General features: G+C 40.0%; 1 protein-coding gene across 1 annotated transcript in view; it reads right to left on the reverse strand.

Moving 5' to 3' along the window:
• The window catches only part of ARHGEF28 (Rho guanine nucleotide exchange factor 28), a 364650-nt gene that overhangs the window by 271574 nt on the left and 68936 nt on the right, over positions 1-24140 (reverse strand). The window contains exon 2 of the mRNA XM_056112429.1: positions 18599-18641. Within this exon, the coding sequence (XP_055968404.1) occupies positions 18599-18631 (33 nt within the window). The 5' untranslated portion in view covers positions 18632-18641. The remainder of the gene's footprint in view (positions 1-18598; positions 18642-24140) is intronic.

A 24140-nucleotide genomic window follows, 5' to 3' on the forward strand; every position in this document is an offset into this window, starting at 1 on the left:
AAGGCAAACACCATACCTACTGTAGTATTGCCCCATTTCAGATGGATCTGTGCTAAGTTTCAGGTAAAAGCCAACTCCAAAAGGTTACTTACTGTAGACTCCTTTTACATAAGATTTTGAAATGGGGGAAAAAGTTATAGAAATAGAAAACCCCGGGGGAAGGGACAATGGAGAAAATCAGAAATTGGATTTATCAATGTACAATGATTTGTCTACTTATTGCTAGAATATAAAGATACTTTCAAATTTTTTGACACTAAAAATGTTTCAAAACTTATCTGTATACCTATTCTTTAACTGAGGACTAGTTATTATTTAATGACTAATTATTCCCTTCCCTGGGTCTTTTCCACTTCTACTCTAAGCACAAAGGAAACTACCCACAGAAATTCCACTGACATTGGTCATAAATCAACTTATACCCACTATAATTTAACATATTTACTTCTCCAGGCATCTAGCAGAAAGTTTAATGTTGAATTGGTCAGTGGTTTTAACACATCATCATCTATTTTCATGTTTAATCATTTGCCACCCATGTATAAATGCCTTTTTGAAAAAAAATTCAAGAATATGTGGCTGTAGAGATAGTGCTGGAGATAAAGCATCTGCTTTACACATGGCTGACCCGAGTTCTATCCCCCACACTGCATATGGTCCCCTGACCACTACCAGGAGTGATCCCTCAGCACAGTGACAGGAATAAAATCTGACCAATGACTGGTACGGTCCCTCACAAGAAAATTCAAGAGAACAAAACCATGTATAAGCAGCTCCCATTTCACATATACTTTAGAACATAAAAGTATGAGTTCAAGATACAATTTGTATCTGGAAAAAACCCGAATGCCCAAGAACAGATGACTGGTTAAAGAAACTTTGGTACGGTACATCTACATAATGGAATACTATGCAGCTGTTAGAAAAGAAGAAGTCATGAAATTTGCATATAAGTGGATCAACATGGAAAGTATCATGTTAAGTGAAATGAGTTAGTAAGAGAGGTACAGGCATAGAAATATTGCACTCATCTGTGGAATATAAAGTAACAGAATGGGAGATTATCCCAGGGGTTGTAGAGATAAGGACCAGGAGGTCTGCTCCACGACCTGGAAACTGGCAGCACACGCTGGGGGAAAAGGAAGCTCAGATAGAGAAGGGAACACCAAGTTAAGGATGTTGGGAGAATCCATTCAGGTTGAAAGATGCTTGCCAAAAGTAGACTATAGACCAAACACGACGGCCACTCAATATCTCTATTGCAAACCACAACACCCTAAAGGAAAGAGAGAACAAAAGGGAATGCCCTGCCTCAGAGGCGGGATGGGGTGGGGGGATGGGGAGGGGGTGGTGGGAAGGATATTTGGAACATTGGTAGAGGAGAATGGGCACTGGTGGAGGGATGGGTAAATGATTATTGTATGACTGAAATATTAAAGTTCGTAAGTTTGTAACTGTACCTCACGGTGATTCACTAATAAAACATTTTTTTAAAAAGATACAATTTTTATGATTTCCAAAGTTGTTCATCATTGGTATTTAGCTAAGAATTTGTCTACTAAATTTGTGTACTAAAATATGATCTATATGTAGTTCTTCAAAAATACCTTTATTAGTGAACCACACGGTAAAGGGATAAAAACCCATACAAGTCACAATTCAGAATAAAAGCATACAACCACAGTATGAAAGTAATCTTGAATGACACACAACAAAAAATCATCATCATATGTTTGCATACTAGTTTATGGGACATGTTCTTATTCTGATTTATATAAAGTGCTCTGTTTCCTTACTTAAGTGCTATTCCCATTAATACATTCTTTGATGTGTTTAAATCACAGCACGTGATTCCTATTTGACTTTCAAATATTCTTAAGCTAATTTATCAGTGACAAAATGCATCACACGGATTACTGCTTTAATGATGCAGTAATAATTAAACGTTATTAAATAATCTGCTGAAATCATCTGAAAGTGAACATTTCAGTAACCACTTCATATTTTTTCCCGTGGACACTTTGTTATCTGCTCTCCAGGGACTACAAAGATGCTTCCTCTTTCTAGAAAATCACTTTCTGTAAGGACAGCTTGTTCTAATGATTATATCAGATGTTTAAATGTACTGGGCTTTAGTGAGTTACCTAGAATTCCAAATTTCCTCCCATTACCACATCATTATCATAGCCAAGCTTACCCACATCTCTGACCTGGGGTTTCACAACCTGACTTCTGCCAGATGGTATAGTAGTCTTTGGAAATTTTACAGAAGACAAACTTTGAGTCTGATGCACCCTACATGGGCAATATAGTCTAACTGGCTCAGGATTTCCTCCTCGACATCTGTCTTTAATGGTTTCCTTTTCCTATTACAGATCTTCACACATGGAGGAAGGGTTAAGATAAAAAGGTAGGGAGACAACGAACTTGGTTTGCCTTGGTTTGGTTTGGGGCAACACCCAGAGATGCTCAGGGGCTATGCTGAGCTCAGGACTGAGAGAAATGGGAGTTGCTCCCAGTAGTGCTCAGAGACCAGAAGTACCAGAGATAGAACCCAAACCTCAAAACCAGCATGTAAAGCAAGCACTCCAGCCCTCTGACCCATCTTCCCATCCCCAAACACGGAAGTTTCCTAGCGAGCACCCTCATAGAGTTCCCCTATCTGCATTACCTGTTCCACAGTCATTCAGAAACTGTCCCTACTTGACAGAGCTCTAAAGATGAAGCTTGGTCTTATGGCTTTATTTCTTTTAATTATTTGATCTTATTATTATAGACACGACCTGGCTTACAATATTGCTAGTGTTCATATTTCTGGCGTCAAGTGACTGTACCACCAAAATGCCTAAGCCCCTTGGCTCTGTCATAAAATGCTATTGTTGTTCTTCTCTATGCACAGAATTCACACACAGAATTCATTCCTGACAACAGGAAGAATGTGTGGTCCATCACCTAATAAGACATACTAGACTCAGGAGGCCTACCGTGCCAGACTTGCTCTCAGTGGAGCTGGGATGCTGCAACCTCCCATCTTCTAAGTCTCTCTCTGACCCTCTTACACAAGTGCATGTGCCTTCTCTTGGCCCACCCCCTCTACCTGGACCACCGTGCACTGGCAGTTACCTGATTCTGTTCACCCATCTGAATCCAGGCTACTCAGGAAAACGTGCCCTGTGCCACTCCAGTGTTCTCAAGGGCATCTTCATATTGTCTTCATACCACTGTTTCTTGAAAGGACCACCAACCACTATCTGTGACTATACAATGACTCTCAAACAGTAAATTCTTTAGGGCAGACAGACTGCAACCTCTGTGGAGGAAATCTCCCAGTGGAATATTTACCATAGAGTAAGTGACCCTTCACTTCAGATCTCCTGCTCTATAAGGTCCCTTCCAAAGCCCTGGGAGAGCCCTCAGCATTGTGTTTACCACCACAGCCATTAGAGGAAAATGATGGAGGCAGCTGAGATATTGGCTTGTAGTCTGGTTTGTCCAAAGTGTGTTGGCCAAGGAAAACTAGGAACACATGCACACAAAAATAAAAATAATTTAGATTCTAGGGCCAGAATGATCATAGAGTAGGTAGAGTGTTTGCCTTGCAGCGGCTAACCAGTATTCAATTCTCAGCATCCTACATGGTCTCTCAAGTCCCGTAAGGAATGACCTGAGTACAGAGCCAGGAATAAGTCCTAAGCATTGTGTGTGATGCAAAAACCAATAAATAATAATTATAATACTAAAATTCATAACTTAGATTCTAGGGAAAATATGGTGATCACTACAGGGAAAGGTAAAGGGGGTGGGGGGAATAGGGAGAGAGAAAGTGTGATAGACACTGGAACTGGAAATTTTATAGTTTGATGAAAGTAGAACTTAGGAGGGGGGAGTTGTAGTGAGACTCAAACCCAGAGAGGGGTGAAATTGGTTTCCCAAATGAAATTTTATAGTATTGCAAATCAATGATAAATCCATAAAATGTGATTTTTCAGAATGCTTTGGATGAAATGTTATAGAAGGAAAAGGTTACAGCTCTCTAAGTCCTTTCTGGGGTTGGGGGAATATTTTAACTGCAATTAGTGGAGCACACCATTTTCTCATTAATTTTTTTAAACTGAATCACCATGAGATACCCAGCTACAAAGTTGTTCACAATTGCATTTCAGTCATACAATGTTCCATCATCCATCCCTTCACCAGTGTACATTTCCCACCATTAGTGTTCCCAGCTTCCCTCATGCCCCCCACATCAATTTTGTCTCAGAAATTTCCCATCTTGTTTGGTGGCACTGCAGTGTCCACAGGCTTTTTCGGGATCTAGCTAAAAGGAAACTCAACTGACAATAATTTGCTCATAGGATTTGAATTTGTGTGTTTTTTTTTGAGGTTTCCATAATGATTTATTGGTTCTGAAGATAAAAGCAAATTCTGATAAATTTCAAATTAGTTCAGTTTTCATTGAGGCAGTCAATGAAAGACAGTTTATTAATGTGTGTGTGTTTTTTTATTATAAAATTTTTTAATAGTGAGACATCATGAGGTACAGTTGCAGACTTACACATTTTTGTGCTTGGGTTTCAATTATACAATGATCAAACACCCATCCTCCCACCAGTGCCCATTTCCCATCACCACGGATCCCAGTATCCCTCCCATCCCCCGTCCCCCCCATCCCACCCTGTCTCTGTGGCAGGGCATTCCCCTCTGTTCTCTCTCTCCTTTTGGGTGTTGTGGTTTGCAAAAGAAACATTGAGTGGCAATCATGTTTGGTCTATAGTCTATTTTCAGCATGCTTCTCCCAGCCTGGGAGGATCCTCCCAACACCTTTATTTGGTGTTCCCCTCTTTATCTGAGCTCCCTTTTCCCCTAGTATGTGTGGTTGGGGGGCCTCCAAGTCAAGGAGTAAAATTCCTGGTACTAATCTCGGCCATTCTTGGGTGTTAGTTTCCTATTCTGTTGCTTTATGTTCCCCAGATGAATGCAATCTTTCTATGTCTATCCCTTTCTTTCTGTGTCATTTCGCTTAACATAATACTTTCCATGTAGTACCACTTGTATGTAAATTTCGTGACTTCGTCTTTTCTAACAGCTACATAGTACTCCATTGTGAAAATGTACCAAAGTTTCTTTAACAAGTCATCTGTTCTCGGGCACTCAGGTTTTTTCCAGATTCTGGCTATTGTAAAGAGTGCTGCAATGAACAGACAATTGCAGATGTCACTTCGACTATACTTTTTTGCCTCTCTGGAATATATTCCGAGGAGTGGTATTGCTGGATCAAATGGGAGCTCAATTTCTAATTTTTTGAGAATCATTCATACTGTTTTCCAAAAGGGCTGAACCAGTCAGCATTCCCACCAACAGTGAAGGAGTGTCCCTTTCTAACCACATCCGTGCCAGCACCGGTTGCTTTTGTTCTTGTGGATATGGGCCAGTCTCTGTGGTGTGAAGTGATATCTCATTGTGGTTTTGATCTGCATCTCCCTGATGATTAATGATGTGGAACATTTTCTCATGTGCCTTTTAGCCATTGAATTTGTATGTTTTAATTTTGCAATTTCTCATTCTACCCACTTTTGACATAATTTTGTATTCTAGTTTTAATAATTTAATAATTGTAATAATTAATAATGATAATTTTAATAATCCATTTATTTAAAATATCCCTAAATCTTGATAAACATCAGGCCCCACAAAACCCAGATATGTCCTTGCTTATACCTAATTTGGCATTAAAAAATTGGTCATGTGAATGAAAGCACACACACGAACCCTGACCTCCTACCTTGAATAGTACTGTGTGGTGGACTAGAGAGACAGAGTAGGGTAAAGCACTTTTCCTTGCACACAGCCAACCCCAGGTCTATCCCAGCATCATATAGGATTCCCCAGGCTCCACTAGGAGTAATCCCTGAGCACAAAGCCAAAAACAAGCCCTGACCACAGCCATGTATGGTCCAAAAATAAACAAAAAAGTCTATTGAAATAACTGCAGAAAAAAATTTTTGGATAATATTACGTGCCCAGAACAGGTTTAATCAGGGAATATCATAATAAGTTTTGTGAGATATGAGTAAAGAAAGCCAATGAAAGGGGTAAGAAAAAATTTGTGTGACATGGTTGACATCATCTTCCCTGTGGTAGTAACTCTTCAGAAATATTCTGCCAGAGGGGGCAAGGTTTTCACTTCCTACTATCATCACAGAACATTTTATTCATTAAATTATAATTCTCAGCTAGGAATTACCTACCACACCAAAAATCCTTAATTTTGTACTATGTGATTTTGTACTATGTCATATCTCATACAACACCTGCACAATTAAGATTAAAGTGCTGGGACATTTTCACCCAAAGCTCTCCTAACTTCCAAAGTATTTCATCAAAGCTCCTTCCTGCTTCACCGTCGCTCTGATTCTTTTTTCAGTGGGAGTATAAGAAACTAATATGACAGCCCCCATTTCAAAATAGGGAGGGTCACATACTTGCCAGAAAAAATGTACACAGTAGCATAGAAATACGCAAACAAAACTGAAGAGTGCTCCAGGATGAACCTCAAACAGTCTGGACTGAATGGAATTAAATTTAAACCAAGTGGTCATTCAGCAAGCATTTATTAAATGTGGCATAGAATTCAGCCTGGGAAATTCCCTAAGCAGAAAAAATATATATAATATATAATAATAATATATAGAATATATATTATTTTCTAAAAATTATAAAAAATATTTTTATAAAATAATATATATTCTATATATTATATATTATTTTTAACTATAAACTGTTCTGGTTCACAAGTTTAATAGAATATGCACCAAAAACTGATAAAAGCCCCTCCGAATGTAAAACATGGCATATAGAGGACTTTGTTGAAGGGGTAACATCTACATTTAAATCTATAAATTAAAAATTGTACCAAGGTAGAGGAAGCCAGAGTCCCAAGTAGATGAAACAACACATGAAATAACTAAGGGCTAGGAAGAAGACTGACTGTCAATGAGAGCTAAGAGAAGAGAGCTCAAGGGGGTTGTATAATATCACACACATCTGCAAGCAAGCAATATCTTTATCGTCAACCATTTTAACCACTGAATTGAACTCACACTTGCCCTCAGCTAGATCCATTGTCTGGAACATTCCCAAAAGTATCAGAAAGCAAACCTGCCTCCTTGCTGCAATACTCCAGAAATCCCATCGGCAAAAATTACTAGAGATCCACAGTATGTTGGCTATTCACTAGGTACTTTGATATTACAAAAGTTGACAAGTCTGTGCCTGATTGGAAGTAATACTTACATAACTGTGAATGCCCTCGACTGAGGAGAAGTGCTAGCATTCAAATCCAAGTTCCTCTATTGTTCGGCTCAATGGCCAAACCTCACTCAGTGCTGTGCCAATCATAGTACCTGGTCCAAATAAATGATGAAGGAACACCATCTCACTGAGGCTCAGTTTTCTTATCTGTAAACAGAGATCATTCCTATCTATGTGTATTTTCTAACAATTAAATACAAACCTATTAAGGAACACACTGTTCAGTATTTGGCAGTTAATTGGTAGCTATATTAGAACTATTTGAGCTTTGCTATGGGACTCAAGGGTCTTTTACTCCAAATAATTTAACCAGCTTAAATGTGCATGCTAATCTTATTTCAGGGCATTTTAATTTAATTTTTCTAATTCTTTTTTCAGGGCATAAGGGGTTTGGAGCCACATTTCACAGTACTCAAGGATTGTTTCTGGCTCTGTGCTCAGGGATGTGCCGTGATGGGTCTCAGGGGACCATATGCAGTGCCAGGGACTGAACTGACCACAGCTGCATTAAGTTCCTTAAGTCCTGCGCTATCTCTTGGCTTTCCGATTCATTTTTAAGGCAGGAAGTCATTATTCTCTTTCAACTGGTCACTCCTTAAGAAAGAAAGTTTAATCTTTCTCATCACAGGCTGAGTTCAAGATGCTATGGAGGAGCAAAATATCCTTCTTGTTTGTTGCTAACATGTCAGAGGAAGCCTCTTCCAAAATGGTAGCCCAGACTACAAAGTGGGAGCTATCTATCTCATTCTGTTACCACAGTCCTCCTTGCTTGAGCAAAGTTCAGAAACCAGAGAATAAAGAAAGCTCACCTTGACCCTGGGAGATAATCTGACTAGGACACAGAATCCAGGGCCAAGAAATGAATGCAGAAAGGTAAGGTAAGGTAAAGGCCCTCCCGTTGATCGTCGATTTGCTCGAGCGGGCCCAGTAACGTCTCCATTGGAGACTTTGTTGTTACTGTGTCTGGCATATCGAATACTCTCGGTAGCTTGCCGGGGTCTCCGAGAGGGGCGGAGGAATCGAACTCGGGTCGGCCGTGTTGGCCTCTTGTAAGGCGAATGCCCTACCCGCTGTGCTATCGCTCCAGCCGCTGGAGCGATAGCACCGTGGTAGGGTGTTTGCCTTGAATGCAGAAAAATAATCAATATTTGAAGGAAACAAAGTGTTCACAAAGTCTAACAAAATGGCAAGTATAAACAAGCTAAAAGCAACAACCAAAAGATAAATTAAGATACATGCAGAGGAGAGAAAAGAGAGAACAAAAAAGAACAGCATATCTTAATCTATCACAGAAGATAAAGGGAAAACTCCAATTTTTAAATTGGGGCATCTGGAAGAATGACAGGATGTAAGAAATAGGGGAGGAAAAAAAAGAAATAGGGGTAGGAGCAAATTAAGAACTTGAAAAAATGCTGTTGATTTTGTAGGGGTTTTTTTGAGGGGGTAGCTAATAAAACAATCTAGATTTGAAGTCAATGTTGGATCCTTGAGTGGGAAGCAAATAGTCCAGCTGGCAACAGAAGAAGCCCCATGACTGACTGCAGTTGAGGAGGAAGGGTCTGTGTGTGGGGTCCTCAGGAAAGAGCTGTGGGTGAAACAAGGACACAGGAGATTGTCTAGAGAGAGTGCTCTGGAGGATAGAGTGGGCCCTGGGGATGCCCCCATAAGAAGAGAATAAAGCACAACAAAGAGAACTGGAAAGAGTACCGAGAGTGCATTCAGAAATATAAATCGCCTTGGGCGACATTATCACTGAGATACCATCCCCCAATGTCTCATGTCATGAATCCTGGCCACCAAAGGTTTCTGTGGCCTGCCCAGCCCACCTCTGACTCTCCTCACCCTCCAAATGTATCTGTTTCCCTAGCCTTTTGCTGTCAGATTCAAGAATCTCATTCCTACTTCAAGGTCTCTGTTATTCCTGGTCCTTCTACTAGAGGCTCTCTGGGGATCCTGGCTGCCCCCTTATCTAAAGAGTCACACAACTACATCATACTTGCTCTTATCACACTGTTCGGTTGCCCTCCCCACATGTGAGCGTCTGGAATTCCTACTTGTTTATGGGTTTGCCGACTCACCATCCATCTCTCCACTCGTCACAGAGCTCGAGAGAGCAGCTTCTGGGATCTTGCTCTTTTCCCCTCTCTGCTCTATCCTTAGGGCCAGGAATAGTGCATTCCACTAAATGTGAACTTGAGGGAAAACAAACACACACCTTCGATCAGGCAAGAGCAAAATGAGTGATCTCCAGAGATGAATTTCTATCAAGGCAAAGTTAAAAACCAGTTTTGTCAGGGCCAGAGAGACAGTGCAGGAATTAAGGTGTTTGCCATATACACAGTCAGCCCTTTTTGCTACTGCACATGGTCCCCCAAGCACAGCTAGAAGTGATCCTTAAGCACAAAGCTAGGAATAAGCCCTAAGTAATGATACTCACAACACCCCCACAGCCCTTCCCCCTCCTTCGCCCTCCCCCATACACACACACACAAAACATACTTATCAAGTTATGAAGAGGACAAGGAGACAGGAGTTCGAGACAATTCATTCAATACACACATGTACAGCCTCAAGAGTGAGGGAAGGAGCTGATAATTTAAAGTCACTATATATCACACCTTTTATAAGAGCTGCCTTGCCAGAATGAGTAAATAAAATGTTTAAACTGGATCACATCTTATTTCTTCTACCAAGTGTTCACCCAGAAAAAAAATCTGACTCATATCCATCATGCCTAAAATTCTTGCTTAAGATGGTAAGACATTTTAACAAACCAAACAGAGCAAAAATGTCAATTACTTCAAGTTCTGTATTTTAAAAAAAATCAAGGCTGCATATTATCCAAAGTTGTGGGGGCTGCCACTGAAATATGGCTGTAAGTACAGTTGACACACATCCACCCCAATTCCACCTCACACTCCCAGAGAATAATTTCAAAGATGGATGTGGGGGACAGATCTTCGGCAGTTTCCTATAGTCATACATTTGACCTCAAAAGTCTGATCTGTGTACTAAATAATAGGTAATGGGGAAGAACACCAGACAATGATAGGTAATGGGGCACTGGGACCCTAGGACCAAAGGAAGAAAATCCTTTTTTTAAAATTTAGGGGCCATATCTGGCAGTTCTCAGGGCTTACTCCTGGCTCTGCATTCAAGAATCACTTCTGGTGGGGCTTAGGGGACCATATGGGATACTGAGGATTGAACCCAGTTCAGCTTTGTGCCAGGCAAATGCTTTACCGGCTCTGGCTCCAGAATCCTTTTCTTTATAGAATTTGAACAAGGGTGAAGCTCACAGGGAATTTTTATAACATCTCAAAAGTCAAAGAAATTATTTTTTTCCTTCTGTTTTTGCCAGAATCATCAAGTAGTCTCTTGCAGCAGCTCAAGAGTTCAAAGGAACTGACATCTCAAGGCCTCTAACTGGAGGTAAAATAATGACTACAATGGGCCCCTAGGAGGGGTTGTTTGCCCCCCTCATAAGGAAAATAAGAAAAGGTAGAAAAAGGAAAGACAGGTAGGGATGGCCAAAAGGCTGGGACCAGAATGACAGCACACAGGTGCTGTGTGCTTTAAGGCTGAACCTTGTTAGATCCCCAGCACAGCATCTGATCCTCTGAACACAGAATCAGGAATAAGCACTGCTGGGTGTGACTAAAAAAAAGATATTAAAAAGAAAAACAGGCAAGAACAGACAGAGCAAGTAGTTAAAGGTCAGTCTAAGTGCTAATTCCATGTTGGAATTAGGTAGACAAGAAACCATCTTTAACATATTGTAAATTACAAACCTTCAATCAATTGTAAGTTAAAACAAAAATCAAGAGCCACGAGCAGAGTGGAACTCTACAAGGGGGGCAGCACAGACACCCCAGAAGGTAGTAGCGCTTAAGGAGGCACACGTGAGGTGTTGTTGGGGGCAGGCACATTTGCACATGGAAAACACATGGCATAAAAGTTGATTCAGGCAAAAATCCCCTGACATGTACTGTTAAAGGACACCCTTCTCCATGCTTGACACCGACACCAATGACATTTGTGTTAACTTGAGCTGAGAATCTGATGGAGCCATGGGCTAGTAACTCCTGGGCCCAGGTTTTTGAAAGCCTTTGAAGACCAGGGGAGCATCCTCCAGTTGGACAAAATAAAAATAATAATGACTCTTGTCATGTTAAGTTATCACTGGGAATAACCAGGAAAGGGTATAAGGAATCTTTGTATGATTTCCTACACAGACTTGTGAATCTACAATGGTCTTAAAAAATATTTCACTAAAAATTTAAAAAATATAATAATGATATCAACAAGAAAGACACCTGAATTGATGGTCCAGAAAGCAGCCCCACTCTTCATGCCATAATGCTCAAGGGGAGACTTCAGGGAAGAAAAGGAAAAAATAGGGAAGAGCCTCTGAATGATGCAGTGAACTAGGGGAAACCCCAGGCTTATTGCAGTATCTACCATTAGACACTCTCATAGAAATTTCTGATGCAGGGGCCAGAGCAATAGTACAGAGGGTACAGTGTTTGCCTTGCACGTGGCCAACCTGGGTTCCATCTTTGGCATCCCGTATGGTTCCCCAAGCACTGTCAGAACTAATTCCTGAGTGCAGAGCCAGTGTTGACCCTTGAGCATCACAAGTGTGACTCAAAACAATAACAACAACAAAACCCTGATATAAATTTTAAAATCCTGAACGTCAGACCAACTACCCAACTGACTGAAATCTGTCAAGTAGTCATTCTTCCTCTTAGTATTCTAATTCCTCCATCTGTGTTATGAGAATGACCTGGCAAAAAAAGTCTATACCAAGATTCCAAGTCATAGATCCTGGGCCCAGCATCACAGCATGCAGAGCCACAGCAGAAAAGGGACAGCATCTGGAGGACAGGATTTCCTTCTACAGGAACCAGAAGCCAGAGGGCACTGATGGGCCACGGGCAGCAGGAAGGAGGCATCTGCCAGGTGATGGCAGAACAAAGCCCCCAAGTCATTTACCACCTCAATAGGAAACTGCCTCCCTGGGTTAGGAAAAGCTCTCAGCCCTGTCCTCAGGCTCCCCCAGTGCAGAATGCTAGAGCCAAGGCCTGTGCATGGCCAACTCTTCAAGGAAGCTACACCCAAGCTATAAGAGATAAAAGGGGGCTTAGCTCTGTGACCTGGAGTATGGATCAGATCACTAACCATCACAGGACATCTTCAGTTGATGCATGCAATGTTACCATAAGCAGCAGCACTTGGGAGCAAACACAGCAGGATACTGTGACTCAGAACAAAAGAAAACACAAAATGCAAAGGGAGTGAGGAAGCTGCTCAGATCCAACTGGCAACAAGCTACTGAAGTCAGAACCACCAGCCCAGTGATTCTACAGTTTGCAGCCTCCAGAGAAAAATTATCTCTTTCTCTGTCAGTTGCTATCATGAACACTCAACAACACGACTGAAGGGTGGAGAGCAAGAGCCCACACGCAAAGGGTCAAAGGCACACCCTCTGCAGATGTTAGGAAAATCCCTAAGAGTTAGATACTCATATTACCCAAGGGATCCGGGAGGGGGCTCGGGGTGCAGGGAGAGAGAGAGGAGAAAGAAGAGAGAGGCAATAGGCAGAGAGGGAGAGAAGGAGGAAGAAAGGAAGGAAGGAAGGAAGGAAGGAAGGAAGGAAGGAAGGAAGGAAGGAAGGAAGGAAGGAAGACTTTTTAACTTTAAAAATGAATAAAACATGACATTCTGATCTTTCGTGGCACGATCAAAATAACATGGCCCCTCAAATTCAGTTATCAAAGCTTAAGAACTAGATATTAAATATTTCTGAAAACTGTTAAAGAGAACTATTATATATTATTGCAAAATAATACACTAAAATTTGAAATATATATATGCTTCATCCTGCCCACTCTTGGGAGGAATCTATCCCTAGAGATGAAAGTATCAGAGAAGAACAAAGGAACAAGGGTATCTGGCAAATAATTGTTCGTGATTGCCAAGAACTACAACAAAGTGAATACCCGTCCACAGTAAACTGTTTGATCCACACCCAGACATGAAAAAGAATGATTTAAAGCTGAGCCTGAAAAACTGGAAGCATTTCTACAAAGCTGGAACTATGCTGAGTTGGAAACTCAGTTTTTGTTTTTCAATGATTCTATTAAAGTTTGCATTTACAAGTACGCAGATGGCTCTGGGAATAAAAACCATGTAGAAAATACATACTTCTCTAATGCCAATGGAAGTCACTTGAAAGTTATTAACACTGTTTGCTGGCTGCCATCCCCAGAGGACCTGATTCAGTAGGTCTTAGGTGAGTGAAATGTTAATAAGAAATCAAGGGAACCAGCAGGGAAAGCATCAAAGGTAACAATTTTTCATCACTCTTTTGATAAAAGTGTGTGAAAATGCATGCAGGAAAAATTTCTTCTAAAAAGTCACTAAAATATGAGTAAAAGTTCCATCAAAGAATTTCAAGTGGGCAGTAGAGATAGTATAGTGGGTAGGGTGCTTGTCTTGCATGCGGTTGACCCAGGTTGTGTTCTGGGCTCCTCATATGGTCTCCAGATCCCCACCAAGAGCACAGTGCCAGGAATCTGGCATTGAGCACTGCTAGGTGGGGCCAAAAAAACATACAACAAAAAGAGGGGGGAAATTAAAGTAATCTGCACTCGCTTCTTGATAATTCTACCTACTTTCTATGATGAGCAGGCATTATTTAAAATAAAGCTATCATTTTAGAAAAGAAGGGGGGAATCTTGGGAACCAGCAATTTTTCAAGGAAGTACTCTTTTGGGGTTTTTCATAGAACTGAAAAGATATTTAGGAAAGTGCTAATAATATTATATTTCATACAAAAATAATATGAAAAATGTTGGATGTTCTGCGTAAAAAACTATAACCTGTATTTGTTTTACAAAGTCTATCTCAAATCTATCTCAATCTACCAAAACTTAGAGAAAACTTTTTTTTTTGCTTTTTGGGTCATCCTGACAATATTCAGGGTTTACTCTTGGCTCTCAGGGATCATACCTGGCGGTGCTCAGGAAACTATGTAGAATACTGAGGATTGAACCCAGATCAATCGTGTAGAAGGCAAATACCCTATCTGCTGCACTATTGCTCTGGTCCTGAGAAAACAATAGTTTTAGGGCCATACTCAGATGTACTCGGGACTTATTCCTTACTGAGAGCTCAGTGCCAACTCCTGGGAAGGAAGTGGGGGTGACCGTCAGGGGACCATCTGCAGTGTCAGGAATCATTTTCAAGGTTAGCATCTTTTCCTTTGTATCTTAAAAACAATATTCAAAAATGTTGACCAACTGAATTGCCATTCATTGAGGTGGTGAATACAATCTTTTTTCTCTCAACATTCAAATAATTAGAAAGAAAAAATCTCTCCTTTTAAACTATATTTGCATCATTTCCTATCTTAGAAAATAAGACTAAGAGCAATAAAATAAAACAAAATAGAAATAATTTAACAACTTTCATAATAAAATTTTCAAGCACACTAGCGGTGTTAAAGTGTTTGAAGGTAAAAAAAATGTCTCTGATTAGTTATGTTAGTTCTGAATTATACTTTTCTAGATTTTCATACTTCTCTAGCTTCGTCTCTTCAACTCTTCACTAGCCTAAAAACACACCCATGCTAGCACTCAGCCAAAAACGTAATCATAGAATGCATGTCTCTGCTGTTTTTCCTCTTGGGGGCAAATACAGCCTGGCTTTACAGGGCTACTGACTTAATGTTCCTTAAAGCATGGGTAAGGAAGCTTCTTAGAGGTTAAAAATTGAATTTGCACTGCTCACTTCTCTAAGTTCTGAAAAATATATATTATAAAACTCTTGGCAGTCAATCTTGTCAACCCCTGCTTCTTCATTAATCTTATTACAGGGTGGTGTTTCTCGTTTCCTGCCAGAACAACTCAATGGACCTGCATGGTTCATTTTCAAAATTAGTCTTCGCCTGAGTCAGGAAAATTCTTGCACCCCCAAGTACCAATGCAGAATCTTCTTCCTACAAATAATCCCCAGAGTTCTACCGCACTACTGAATCAGAAATTGCACCTTTCTGGGGGGAAAAAATTGCAAAAGCTTACTGGGATATAAAGTAAAATTATTATAAGTTCATGCTTTGTGCTCACAATAAAATTTTTCTTAAAATGAGCTCTATGGAGGCTAGTAATACAGTACAGGAGTTAAGGTGCTTGTCTTCTACATGGCTGACCCTGCTTCGATCCCCGGCACTACATATAGTCCTCTGAATATCACCAGGAAGATCTTTGAGCACAAATGTGGACAGAAGTTAAGGGGCTCATTGCTGTGTGTGTTTTTTCTCCATAATCATTATTCTATTACTTAACCTAATTTTCTTTAAGACAAACATGTTCATAACCTTGTCTTAATGAGATTTTTTCCAGTACACTAGCATACAATTATCTTTAAATTATACAATAACACTAAGCATATCATCTCAATATATTACAGATGAGTCACAATTTCTAGATATTTTTTAGGTAGTTACCCCCTAATTTACTACTTGCCAGATTCAATTTTCTTCCAAAAGGACAAGTCAAAACTAAATTGTCACAAATCTATAAAAAGCACCAAATGAATATACTCAATATATTATCACAGCCAAATGAAAAAACACATTCTCATCAAAATTTCCAAAATGTCCAACAATAAAATTCAACAGAAACACACAAACAAAACTCTGGAGAAATATTTACCAAAATTTCAGGAGAGTTTATCATGGATGATAGAATTAAACATGAAGTTTTAATATTAAGTTAGAGAGAAAAATATTTATAAACCATACTGTAACAAACTAGAATAAACTAGAAAGACAGAGAAATAAGTTATAGTACAATTTCTGCATCTACTTTGTGTTCATGTTACCTGTTCAGGGGAATGTGTTTCGTGGCTTGTTTTCATTATAAACCTTCATTAACCTCTTATTGAACATGCCTAAGTGGCCCTGTTGGCTTGGATCAGTTTACAGTAACATTTGCTTAGGTATATTAAGTGTAAAAAAAGCGGGTTAACTATTATAGTAATATCAATATACATTAATATATTATATAAAATATAAGTGTGTATATACACACATATAAAAAGAGCCTGTTACATTAAATATAAATAACGTCTTTTATCTAAGATACTCTCAATTATAATATATATTTTATATACTACTAAAAGAAAAATTGCCATTTCTGACATTAGAATGTTTTAAGCTTACTGAAAGGACTGTCTTAACTTTATGCAAAATCTATGCTGCATTATGCTGCCACTTCCATGTCTTGCTATAAACACAATGACTTTGCTTTTCATGCCAAATCATGGTGAAATCATTTTTAAAACAACTCATATTCATACCAGCATTGCACATGTCACCTGAAGCAGCTGTATAAGCTGCTATGGCCAAGGTCACACATGCACAGGTGATGATGACAGTGACATCATGAGTTCCACCAGGACACAGAACGAGTGTAAGATATCTCAATTTCAGAGAGGCTAACATAAGGAAAACTCTACTTTATGATTAATAAAGTAGATTAATTAATAAAGTATGATTAATAAGGGGCTGGAGCGATAGCACAGCGGGTAGGGCGTTCGCCTTACAAGCGGCCAACATGGCCGACCCGAGTTCGATTCCTCCGCCCCTCTCGGAGAGCCCGGCAAGCTACTGATAGTATTGGATATGCCAGACACAGTAACAACAAAGTCTCCAATGGAGACGTTACTGGGCCCGCTCAAGCAAAATCGACGATCAACGGGAGGGCCTTTACCTTTACCTTTACCTTTATGATTAATAAAATAGACTATCCTAAGTAGAATATTTTAAATAGCATATGGTTAGTAGCACTTTTATATTTTTCTTTTTATTTCAATTATTAAATATCGAGAATTAGGAGAGGAAAGTTTCCTCATGTTTGGTCTGAAAAGGTCTCTTTTTCCCCTTTAGGGAATGTGCATTGACTCATCCTCGGTCCACTGATAATCCAACAGGTCTGAGTTCAAATTAGCTACATTGGAATGCTGCCTGGACTTTGCTTTTTCCCCTTTAAATCATGATTAGGTTTGTAGATTAGATTTAAGACAGGGGAGGAGAGTTAAGTGAATAGATTAAAGGAAGAAGAATGTACAAAAGGGACTTGAGAGTACTTTAAATTTAGACTTGAACCAGTTTTTTAATCTATAATTACAGCTGGATTGAGCCCAACCAGCTACAGACACATTTTATGACCTGCAAATTGCAATCTAAAGAGAGTACTAGAAGTCAGGAGACAGGGAAACAATTTTTTTTATTATTCTGAAATCCTTTTATTTTACTTTTCTTCATTTTTGTCTTCCTCCAGAGACTAGAGTGGGTAGAGTGGGGTATGTGTGAGAGGAAAATGTGCGGGGAGGGGCAGGGGTGTAGAAAGAGGGTGGTCTATCCTGAGCAGTGAAGTGTGTAAATGAGTTAAACAATGTGTTTTAATTGAATGAGGACTCTGATTAAATTTGTTCCAGTTCCTTTCATTCTATTAAGTATAAATTCAAATTGAGGTCATGGATTTAGTCTAGACCCAATCTTCTTGCTGTTTTCTGTGAGTTGATGGCTCAAAGGTCACCTGCTCCCACACACTTTGCCAACCCCACCAGTACAGTCAGGTTCCAAATAGGGAGAGTTTCCCTGAAACAGGGAGGGTAGATGGAGTCATCTGCCATTTTGCCATCATACACAGAGGCAACTGGCTCACTTCCCTGATACTCCTAATGACTGTTCTGGATAACTGAATCCTTGAACACAAAAGGTATGACTGACTAGGAGGGTCTTCTTGGATTCCGTCACCCACCCCCACCCCACCCCCACTCCCCCCACTCCACCCCTGATTCCCTATCAGTCCAGGTATATTTCTCTTTGAATTCCTATTTCTTGCATTTCGCTGACATTTATTACTGAATTCACTCTTCCCCAAAAGACACATACACTCAAAAACTCATTTGGAAATCACCACAGATGTGTCCAACATTCATCATCCATGTAAATGAATAATTGAGTCCAGAAACGATGCAGTTAAAAAAAAGAGAGCTGGAGGGTAACATAATTAAAAACCCAGACTCTGGAACCAGAAGCCAACAAGTTTTAAAAGGCCCTGTGCAAACACTTGAACTAGACACTAACACTCAGTGTGCTGTTTTTCAAAAGCTTCCACTCAAAAGCGAGCAAAACATTTCTCCCTACTTGTCACATGGGTTGACTAAGAAATCTAAGAAAGGGTCACTTAGCCCTGAAGACTTAGGAACTTACATAAAGAGGTACTTCACTGCAGCTCAGCTCCATGCTTCTGCATCTGCAAGGAGAAGAGAAAGGATGTTAGGGAGGAGGCCCATGCAGTTCACCCGCAGAGCCTTGGTCCGCATCCTCCACCCACTTTGCACATGGTCCACAACAGAGTAATGACAGCAACAATAGGTCAGATTAAAGATGGAGCCACTCTTGGTTGAAATAACCTCCCGCTTTCTTCTTTCACATTAATTTTCACACACATGGAAAATCTATCACCACAGATATTCATCCCATTGACAGATCTCGGAATAGAAATTCTATTTCACATAACAGAAAAGTAAAAAAAAAAAAAAAGCGTGCTGAAGCATGCGCTTGAGATCACATTTGAGTCATGGACTACTCTGGGTCAGAATCCATTTTGAGCCGAGTAGAGGGTAGACAGGGGCGGGGTCACACCCAGTGGTGTTTAGGAATCATTTCTGACTCTGTGCTCAGGGATGACTCGTGGGGGGTGTTCAGGAGACCATGAGAGTGTCTGAAATTGAGCCACGGTTGCCTTAACCCCTGTACTCTCTCTTCAGGCCCAGAATCCATTTTTCCCCCAACAAGGGAAAATTACACTTTAAAAAAGAGAGATATAATGGTCCTCCTTCTTTTACCAAGGATCAGAGATTTCAGTTCATCAGATGCACATCCCACTTTTTCCAGGCCTGCCTTTCTCTTCAAAGTCCTCAGCCGAGAGCCAGCTTCCAGCTCAGAAAAAAACAGAGCCATTCAAAAGATTGTTCTACTTCAAACCCAATAAAATATGGTGTGCTACTCTTGGTATTTTTGTGGTGTAAAGTATGAGCTGTTGCATGGCCGCATTTGCAGCTGTGCAGTCCAGGATAGATTGACTCGTGGTTAAGGCTCATCCAAGCACGTAGAGATTGGCCATGAGCATGGTGGTAGTTGAGTTCTGGGGGGTTGTGGCTGCTGAGGCTGGGTCCCTTGGGTCAGGGAGGGGCCTCACCTGCCCCACCTCCAGGGTACCCCGAATGAAACAGCCTGGCATGGGGTCTGGCAGCATGGCTATGGCATAGTGTTTTGTGCTCCCTTCTGAGATATCTATTACTGAATCTCTGAACCAATCTTAGGGGGAAATTTATTTATATAAAGATATATATATATATATATATATATAAGCACATAAGCCTTGATCTTTAACAACCTGTTACTAATCTCTTATAAAAGGACTTAATGGCTTCTGGGTTAAATATAAAAATCTTCACACACTCTCCTCGAAGAAACTTTTTTCGGATTATTTTTAGTGATTATTCACAATAGACAATACAAAATAAATTATTTCGGTTCTGCTTTGGGGCAGGGTTTGGGATTCAGGATGAAAATACAGTGGTGGGAAGGTGTAATGGTGGTTGGATTGGTGTTTGAATATTAAATATAATCAAATATTGTGAACAACTTTATAAAACTAAAATAATTTTTTAAAAAAACATTTTTCACAGGACACCCACAGTGACCTAGGCCAGCAATGCTGACAGATGAATGACAGACAGACATCAAGACTGAAAGACGGTGACAAGTGCGGCATTTCCCTCTCTCCCTAGTCTGATGGCTCCTTCATGGTCTCAGCCAGAATTCTGCTCACCAGGCCACAGCCAAGCTGTAGTACCCTGGGAACTTCTCTGGAGACATTGTGCACACAGAAATCTTAGATGATACATTTGGTACGAAGAAAAATATAGAAGGTTCCATTGTCACTCAAGTAGCAGAACACATGGCCTTCATGTGTGTGGCCCTGGGTTTGAACCCTAGCACAACACACCCCACCTCCACCCAGCATCAGCACCAGTGAGTGTGGTCCTGGTGACTACTGGGTAAGGTCTATATGAAATCTCTGAAGTTTTATTAATAGTTCATGCACCTGCTGGCACCAGCACACTCACTGGTTACTGGTTACATCTTAGGACTCATGAGAGTCCCACAATGCCAAGGTGCCAACAATGGGGCCCTCCCTACTTCAGTCCTCAATCTAAACATACTGTGCCTTGTTACATTATGTGAATCCACATCAGTGGGTTAATGTAGTATGATGAACTGTACATAAAAACAGCCTCACCAATTGGATGAAGGACTTGAGGCGTCTGAGGTGAAAAACAAGTTACAGATAATACCAATTACAGGAACAGGATAAAACTAAAATTTCTGTCTCTAATATGAATTATTCATCTGTCACACTATGAAATTATGACCAATCCAAGATCATTGACAAGCAGATTTTACCCCCAAATTTGAAACCATCAAGAAGGCATTTGTTTATTTCTGGTAGAACAGAACATGAGCTTCACCCTAAATACACAGTGGGCCTCAGACTCTTAGCAATAGTTTTGCCTGTATTTGCAATTATTCCATACACTATCCCAATCCTTTACAAAATGTTGCAAAATTGTATCAAATTAAAAGATACATTCAACGGTACTTAAGAACAAAAGAAAGACATATTCTATAGTGAATCCGTAAGGTACATAGAGGAAAATGTAGGCAGAACCCCTCATGATATTGAAGCTAAAAGCATCTTTAAGGATGAAACACCACTAACCAAGCAAGTGGCAACAAACATAAGCAAAAGGGACTACATTAAACTACGAAGCATCTGCACCTCAAAAAAAACACAGTGATCAAAATACAAAGAGAGCCACAAAAAGGGAAAGAATATTTACCCAATACCCATCTGATAAGGGATTAATATCCAGGATATACAAGACACTAGTAGAATTGTACAAGAAAAAAACCTAACTCCATCAAAAAATGGGGAGAAGAAGTGAACAGAAGCTTCCTCAAAAAATAAATGCAAATGATCAAAGGCACATGAAAAAATGTTCTACATTGTTAATCATCAGGGAGATGCAAATCAGAACAACAATAAGATGTCATCTCACAACACAGAGACTGACATACATCAAAGAGAACAAGAACAATCAGAGCTGGTGCAGATGTGGGGAGAAAGGGACTCTCCTTCATTGATGGTGGGAATGCCAACTGCTCCAGTTTTTTTGGTTTTTGTTTGTTTGTTTGTTTGTTTTTTAATTTTTTAAGTAGTGAGACACCCTGAGGTACAGTTGTAGACTTACAAACTTTTATGCTTGGGTTTCAGTTATACAATGGTTGAGTACCAATCCCTCCACCAGTGCCCATTCTTCACCACCAATGGTGGTCCAGTCTTTTTGGAAAACAATGTGGGCATTCCTTAAAAAACTAGAAATTGAGCTTTCATATTATCCCGCAATATCACCTCTGGGAATATATCCCGATGGTTCAAAAAAGCACAGTAGAAATGACATCTGCAGCACTGTTCACAATAGCCAAAATCTGGAAACAACCTGAATGCTTGAGAACAGATGACTGGTTAAAGAAACTTTGGCGCATCTACACAATGGACTACTATGCAGCTGTTGGAAAGAAGAAGTCATGAAATTTGCTTATAAGTGGATGGTCATGGAGAGTATCATGCTAAGTTAAATGAGTCAGAAAGAAAGGGACAGACACAGAATGACTGTACTCATTTGTGGAATATAAAACAACATAATAGGAGACTAACACCCAAGGACAGTAGAGACAAGGGCCAGGAAGATTACTCCATGGTTGAAAGCCTGCCTCATGAGCTGGGGGAGAAGGCAGCAGGAATAGAGAAGAGATCACTAAGTAAATGAGGGTTGGAGGGATCGTTGGGGATGGGAGACATGTGCTGGAAGTAGATAAAGGACCGAATGTGATAGCCTCTCAGTATCTGTATTGCAAAGCATAAATGCCCAAAAGTAGAGAAAGAGTATGCCATAGAGGAAGTGGGAGGGGGTGATGGGGAGGCAGGATACTGGAGACATTACTGGTGGAAAATGCACACTGGTAGAGGGATGGGTGTTCAATCATTGTATGACTGAAACTCAAACATGAAGTTTTTGTAACTGTATCTCACAGTGATCTAATGAAAAAATAAAAATAAAATTTTTAAAAAGATATATTCTGTAATACATGCACTGGGTTTTTTTAAACTTGGAACACAAACTACAAAGCAAACGAAATTGCATTCCTTTATAAGCAGGACTTAAGATTGTTGAATATTTTAAGAGTATTATTAGAACAAATTAAGCTATGTGGGAGGTTTGCCATACACTTTGATGAAAGTACAGATGTTTTCCATGACAGCTCATGATATTTGTTATACTTTGATAATATATCAGAAAGAAACCACTTTCTCTTGGTGAGAATGTGGAGAATCTCTCACTAAGGAGCCAGTGACCTTGTTAAGAAAATGTAGCATTCTGTTAGGAAAACTGCTCAACCACTGCGCAGGAAACTGCTCAGATAGGAAGCTGAAGAAGGACCACATGTGAAGTTCACTCATTGTACACCATTCATGGAAAAAGACCCTGTGATGATGAACTGAAACCAAAAGCAGAGAATTCCATAAGACATCCATTAATGTGGTTAATTTTAGAAACAGACCTTCAAAAATGGTCAACTCTTTACAATCTCTATGATGGGAAATGACCATAAAAATTGTCACCACATTGAGATGTGTTGATTATATTGTAGCAAAATACTTAAAAAAGTTGTCAAACATGTACTACATAATTTTCTCTTACAAAAATAGAAGTGTCCCAAACTTGCTGGTTTTCCTAGGGTGAAAAGCAACTGTTTATAGCAGACGTTTTTAAAATATTTTTTTCAAAGAAATAGCCTGTCCCTTCAAGAGGTGCTATTTTAATAAGTGAAAAAAAAGGCATCTCAAAAGAATCATGTTATAGGCAGCCATATGTCATGCAAGAAAATTCTTGAAATGTATTTATACATGTTTATATTGTTTTGTGATTTTGTGGTAAAGAACATTTGAAGTATGTGACCTTTTCTAAGCTTTAACATTTGCATGTTTTAACTGTTTTTTGGGGGAAACGTATTTTGAATTTATTTTTTAAAATCTTTCTAAATGAATGTGTTACGACTTTTGAATTAAAGACACACACACACACACACACACACCCCACTGGATCGGGACTGTAGCTTGTTGGGCAAGCAAATGCCTTGCACATGTGAGGCTCCAGCTTCCTCGCCAGCAAAACCCCCACAGAGCGTATGTGTACCCAGAAACTCATGATGATCCCAGCACACCGCAACCAAGGGTGCTACACCCCTTCACCACCACAATGGGAAAGGAAGAGGAAAATACTATTTCTGACTAATATTCCAGAGTTCTGCTTGACCCCAGGGAAGTTGCAAAAGTTAGAGCTATGATAACCACATTTATGGGGTCCAGGATATAGCTCAGAGTTACAACACTTGCCTGGAAATGCAAATAATAATATGATGGTGATAGTATACCAGTTGCTTTTTGAGACGGGATCTCTCAAGTGGTACCCAAGAAACCTGGGCGCCCAAAATTGGCCAACTTGCCAGAGGTTCAACGCAAGGGTTTAAGGATGCAATGCATTGGTCCAGGGCAGCAACCAGTGATGCTCAAGAGACCATGTGATACCAGGAAGCTAACCCAGGTAAGGCCCATGCATGC

This window comes from Sorex fumeus, unplaced genomic scaffold (assembly GCF_029834395.1).
Source record: "Sorex fumeus unplaced genomic scaffold, SorFum_2.1 ptg000018l, whole genome shotgun sequence".
NCBI classification, from domain to species: domain Eukaryota; kingdom Metazoa; phylum Chordata; class Mammalia; order Eulipotyphla; family Soricidae; genus Sorex; species Sorex fumeus.